Below are 6,490 nucleotides of genomic sequence, written 5' to 3'. Positions count from 1 at the left end.
GTCCACCTCAAACCAAACATAGGAAATTCTAAAACCTTCAAAATGCCAACTTTCCACAATAAGCGCCGAAATGCTCTCGAGCGACCCGATACTCAACCCGAGCATATGCCCAAGTCCAAAATCATCACACAAACCTATTGGAACCTTCGAATTCTGATTCCGAGGTCGTTTACTCAAAGTCAAACCCTAGTACATTCTTCCAACTTAAAGCTTCCGAAATTAGAATTTTCTATCCGAATTAACTCTGAACTTCCTGAAATTCGATTCCTACCATACATACAAGTCATAAAACATGAAGTGAAGCTACTTGAGGCCTCAAACCGCCGAACGACGTGCTAGAGCTCAAAACAACCGGTTGGATCGTTACAGAGGAGACAATATTTTTATCCCAAATTGTGACAACCACACAAATCTTTCTGAGACAAACAAGACCATATATCATCTTCTATATATATATATATATATATATATATATATATATATATATATATATATATATATATATAAAATAAAGGTCATGAAAACAAGATTACTAGTACTACTTTATCTCACAAATGATCATTTTTTAACATTAGTTCATCTTTTTCTTTCACTGCCAACAAACAAACAAACAAACCAAAAAAGAAAAAAACAAGCATGCAAGAAATTATCTAAGAAGTTAAGACTCTATGAATTACATTAAGGAATTCTTCATGAGCAGTGAGCTGAGGGAAATGGCCTCGAGTGTTGATGATCTCCACCGTTGATTCTCCCTTGATGTTGGTGTGCATGAAGGTAGCAACTGAATTTGGAACAGCAAAATCAATCTTACACTGAATTATGGTACACGGGGTGACAACCTTTTCAAGAATGGCTCGATAATCACTGAGAAAAACTGTTTTTGCTAAAGGCAATGCAACTTCGACTCCCATTCTTTTCAAAGATTTCTCGAATTTCTCAACAGAGGGAGGATCACTTGGATCCACAGCTATACGAGCAAAGCCTGAACTCCAAACGCCGTAGTTCTCCTCAATGTTTTGAAACATCTGCTCTATATCTGCTATTTCAAAACCTCCTACATAATCTTCCAAGTTAATGAACCTGTACGGCCAGGAAAAAGAAAAAAGAAGAATAAATGAGTTGTTAGGCTAGATTATTTTGAAGACACACAAGGACCAAACAACAGGATAAACCGTATCTTTCGACAGTTTCGACCTATTAATTTACGGAAGATGATAGTTAATATTTGCAAGAAAAGTTTTAACTTTTTCCATACGGTCTAACTCTGATGATGCAGTCTTTGGTCAGTGGATTCAATTGATACAAAAGTTATATACATGTGAAAAATTACTAAAGTTTTTAATAAATATGAAACTCTGAACTTATAATTTCAAAAGTTTAGTGATTTCCGGTGCTAAGAACCATAAGGGGTCGTTTGGCATGAGGGATAAGGTGGGATAAGATATTAAATTTATACTGTATTTGATTGGCGCCTGGCGGTATAAGATAAATTTATACCTCCAACCAAATAAGATATAAATATAATCTCATACTTGATCTAGGATATCCCATCTTATTCCACCTTATCCCATCAAATGTGGGATTATTTTATCTCATTTCTTATGTGGTATAAATTAGTTCTAATTCCAGAATAATATAGTCTGCGTACCAAACGACCCCTAAAAGATTGAATCCATCAAGTTTAAATACTGAATATGCATGTAATGATGAAGTTCTCTTAACTAAAACAAGAAAAAGGAAGGTTTGCCGTGGTGATATATCATTCTACTCGTTAGTTGTTACCACTATTAATAATACTTCCTTTTACCTTTACAAGAAGTTAACTATTTAAGAAAACCTTTACCGAAAGGTGCAAGGCAAAGTGGTGAAAATTGCATTCCAAGTAAGGAAAAAAGATATATTATTTCTTAATGGTGACTCATAGAACTCTTATTTCCTTTACTAGGAAACATCAGAACCCAAACTATGCAGAAATATACAGAAAAAGAAACATAAACATATACAGGCATGTCCTACACTGAGCACCTAAATTAATTTATGTTCGACTTCTGATAACTTATTCGAGGGATAGTCAAAATTGTTTAAGACCATATAATAATTAAGTAAATAAAAGTATATTCTTTTTAGCGATTTAAATTTTTAAATAAGATAATCACACAACTCAACATGGTACAAGAGCATACATAGATAAAAATATAATTAAGTAAATTAAACTAGAAAATAACCTGGGAGAAGATGCAACAAGGATGAGCCTGTTGAAGAGATTCGGTCTTTTGACAGAAGCAATGCAACCAATGATGCCAGACATGGAGTGACCCACAAAAATAGAAGAATCCAACTTCATGTCATCAAGGAGAGCTATTAAGTCATCAGCAAAAGCTTCATAGGAGGAGTATTTCTCAGAGTCAAAAAGACATTGATCTTTAACAGCACCAGAAAAGCTCCAGTCAAAGAGGAGAATCTGGTAATTAGACATGAGTTTCGGCAATATTTTATCCCAAACAGACTGGTCTCCTCCATACCCATGTGCCAGAATTATGGTTTCTTTTCCTGAACCTATTATTCTTGCTTTCATGTTTGTGGACAAAACGCCCTTATGCAATATTACCATCTTTTATTTGCTTCTAGTAGGAAGAAGAAAACAGAACAAGTTTATTGGCTTTTTTGTGTAGTCTGTGGCTACAGTTATATAGGAAAAATGAAGGAGGTTTATTGGCCAAAAAGACGATATTATTTTAACTGTTAATGTCAATATCAAGAGAAAACCATCTTTACATTTAATATAGAGTTATCTTTTGCCGGCTCTTTGATATGGACAACGATTCGATTATAAGCGATTAGTTGTAAATTATGATGTACAAAATGGCATTCTTTATATAATGGTAGGCTAAATGTTTATTATATGGAAATATACGCAAGTGCGACCTTGGTATGAACTGATTTGTTTAGTTAATTACCACATCAGCTTTTTGGCCTTTGGTGGACAAAGAATATCATATAATCTTTTAAAAATAAGGGGAGAAAAAGGCTGAATTAATTAAGATGAATGGTGACAAGGTTAATCAGCATGTTTTGCTTGTTCCAAAGAAGAGAAAAAATGATAGTACTTTCTCCAGCCAATCAAAACAGAGCTATATAGAGTATTCCTTTCTCCATATTTGTTTGATGCATTTTGAGTTTTGTGAGTTAAATAAGTGTTTCTTGTACCATGATTTTTTTCATTTTCCTTATAAATATTTTAAATCATTAGTTATTGTGACTTAGAGCCCGTTTGGATTAGCTTATTTTAAGTGTTTTTAAGCCAAAATAGCTTTTAAGTCATTTTGTAGTGTTTGGATAAAGTAAAAAAGTGCTTTTAAGCACTTGTTTTTGTCACGTTCCGACCTCAGAGAGCGCGACCGGCGCTCAACCGAGATAACCCGACTGAGCAAGCTTGCTAGGTTTCCTTCTACCCAATTTACCCATAAATAAAGAATGGATACATTTTATTAATTAGACAATGAGATAGTCATGTGAATCACTCCAATTCAGTACCATTAGTTGCATCATTTATGAGTCTCCAAAATAATACGTTTAACAACAATAGTTTAACAGTGGAAGCATGTAATACAATTACGACATCTTTAGTATAACTTTTCCACACTAATACACAATTTACACTATGTCTAAGAAGCATTTAATAGATACAAAAGAGTAAAATGATAGTGCCGGCAAAAAGGCTCCGTCTATACCTCAAAACATAATAATACACACAGAACAAAAGTTGCACGATCCCAGAATGAAGTGGGGCTCACCAAGTCAGCTGGGAAGAATGAGTACCGCTATCACTGCTCAATGTCTTTCGCTGTGGAACTACCTGCATCCATTAAAGATGCAGCGCCCCCGGCAAAAAGGACGTTAGTATATGTTGAATAGGACTAGTATGAAAATCAAACACCTAATCAAGAACTTGGAAATACAACATGAATATGATGAATCATGGTAACAGTAGAATAGCATAAATAGCCGTTAAAGCTAAAGCAAATTTATCAAGAGCTTTCAATAACATTTATAAATTTTAAGTCGAGATCCTTTGTAACCAACTTTACACAAAGCGGCCTCGCCCCAATGTGTACGGGTGGAGGTGCAATCACAATACCACAAACTCAACACAAGCGGACCTGCCGCCTCACCCCAATATATGCGGGTGGAGGTTTAACCATAATACCACCACTCTACACAAGCAGCCCTATCGCCTCACGCCCAATGTATGCAGGTGGAGGTATACTCCAAATCATAGTCTCTACATAATTCATTTGAAACATGACTTGAAGTTGTTGGGTAATAGGGAGTGTGACTCTTATATGGGAGAGTATTATTATACGTGCATGTACCAGCGAGGTGTATGGGAACGACTTGAAGTTGTTGGGTTGTGGGATGAAGGAATCCACCATAGACGAACCTTGAAACCATAATGCACACTCCCTTTGACTCATGTATAATAATACTCTCCCATACAAGAGTCACACTCCCTTTGACTCAAGTTGAGTAGTGAAATCCTTAAATTCTCCCCTTTCTCTCTCTAGAATAGCTCTCACCTCTCTCTAAAAATTATCAGATGAACCCTAAAAAATGACCCCCAAAGCCTTTTTATGAAAATGGGATCGGGTAAAATTTACAAAACTTAATCTTGCGGAAATCGAGTCCGCGATCGTAGACCGGACTGCAAAATGGGTATGCGGCCCGCAAAGAGGACTGCAGAAAAGGGTCCCAAAACCTGGGCTATTTGAGTTTGGTCTGCGGCAGGTATGCGGTCCGCAGACCAGTTCTGCGATCGCATAATGCGCCATAGAACTCCCCTCCGGAAATCCTTATGTTGGGTCTGCGATGGGTTCTGCGGCTGAGGCCGCACAATGGACCGCATAATGGTTCTAAAATTTAGCTCAAGTTTCTGCTTCACTCTACGGCCGATCTGCGACCGCAGAGTGATTCTGCTGCCGCATAGTGGACCGCAGAAATGCCATATTCTACAATCCTCAACACAATAACCTACCTCGGCACCGCGAGACCTCGTGTTCTAGGTGAAAGTTTTACGGGGCCTTACAGTTTTTAAGCTAAAATGACAAATACAAGCCAAAAGCAAAAAATTAGAATTCCTAACTTATGGCTTATACTTAAAAGTCACTTAAAATAAGTTCATCCAAATGGGTTCTTTATAGTATTTTTATGTAGTATTTAAATATATAAATTTTATTTCAGAAAAATTTAAAAATTCTATATCTGAATTTGCGATCAAAATTGAGAAATTTGACTCTCACTGCTATAATTGTTGTGATTCACGGCTCATATTTTTATTAGAAGAGAAAATATGAAAAGATACGTAGTTAACATGTTTTTTAATATTTGCATACATATTTAGCTTATGTGTAAACAAACTTTGTTCTTTATTAAATCTCTCTTTGGTCAAATATGAGCACATAAAACAATAAAGTAGTGATACTCTGGTAGTACTCCCCCTATTTCGTTTTATGCGACATTTTTTTCTTATTAATCTATTTTAAAAAAGAATGATATTTTTATATTTAAAAATACTTTAATTTTAAACTTCTTATTTTACTTTTAATGTGCTTTTTTAGTAAAAAAAAAATTAAGATATCATCAGCTTCAAAATCCTTTTTTCTTTGTTAAATTTAATACCGAGTCAAGCTTACTACATAAATTAAATATTTTAGACTTCTTATTTTACTCTTAATGTACTTTCATAGTAAAAAAAAAAAAAGTTAAGATATCATCAGCTTCAAAATCCTTCTTTCTATGTTAAATTTAATACCGAGTCAAGCTTAATACTACATGTTTGCTCGAAAGTTATCACATATCTTTTGAGTGCAAAACAATACAAATAATCACGGGAAAATCATAGCAAATCGTAATAATCCATTGGACCAAATGAAAGAAACGAAAATAAGTACTCAGAATTAGGGGGAGAAACATTAAAAGCCTTTATTGATAATATTTGTTTGGTCTGCCTCTCCATGAAGAGGTTCAGAGCCTTACAATGGTATTTTCTCTTCCCATAAGATGGGTATATTTTTCCCTTCTCTCTCCTGTCTATAATGGTGAAGAAGTAGCCCCCTTTCTAGGGCTTCCACTCTTAGTATTTATAGATGTGAGCTTCGTGAGCTGGCAATAAATGGCCGTGGCCACGCTGAGGTCTCGCCTCTATAGTGGCGGATAGGCCAGGGCCTTGTTGACCGAGCCAGAGGCGGGTTGAACGTCGTCAATTCTGAGTGGTCGTGCCACTAATTAATCATGAATTAACTTAAAACGGGATTAGCCTCGTTAATTGTCGTGGGGTCGAATTCTGACCCATACACTACATAAATTAAATATTGAGAGCTTTGATATACAGTAGATAAAAGGTTAGGGTGATCAAAGCGATGAGCTCAGCATGCATTGGATTAGTAGAGCCGCAGAGGCGAAGCCAAATGGTCACAAGGATAGTCAACTGTTC

The 6,490-nt window shown here is 35.7% G+C and overlaps 1 protein-coding gene across 1 annotated transcript; it reads right to left on the bottom strand.

The window, feature by feature from the left end:
* Nucleotides 1-518: 518 nt before the first annotated feature.
* On the bottom strand, nucleotides 519-2,733 carry LOC109244407 (probable esterase KAI2). The gene is made up of 2 exons (XM_019411491.1): nucleotides 2,226-2,733; nucleotides 519-1,080 (listed from the first exon to the last, which is right to left on the bottom strand). The coding sequence occupies exons 1-2, from the start codon at nucleotides 2,609-2,611 to the stop codon at nucleotides 651-653; spliced, it is 816 nt and encodes a 271-aa protein (XP_019267036.1). The 5' UTR covers nucleotides 2,612-2,733; the 3' UTR covers nucleotides 519-650.
* Nucleotides 2,734-6,490: the final 3,757 nt, after the last annotated feature.

Source organism: Nicotiana attenuata, unplaced genomic scaffold (assembly GCF_001879085.1).
Source record: "Nicotiana attenuata strain UT unplaced genomic scaffold, NIATTr2, whole genome shotgun sequence".
NCBI classification, from domain to species: domain Eukaryota; kingdom Viridiplantae; phylum Streptophyta; class Magnoliopsida; order Solanales; family Solanaceae; genus Nicotiana; species Nicotiana attenuata.
This window is presented reverse-complemented; position numbering and strand designations above follow the sequence as displayed.

Coding starts and splice junctions, on each gene's coding strand:
- LOC109244407 (XM_019411491.1), bottom strand. CDS start 2,611: ATGGTAATATTGCATAAGGGCGTTTTGTCCACAAACATGAAAGCAAGA. Junction 1,081..2,225: donor CTTGTTGCATCTTCTCCCAG/GTTATTTTCTAG, acceptor CTGGCCGTACAG/GTTCATTAACTTGGAAGATT.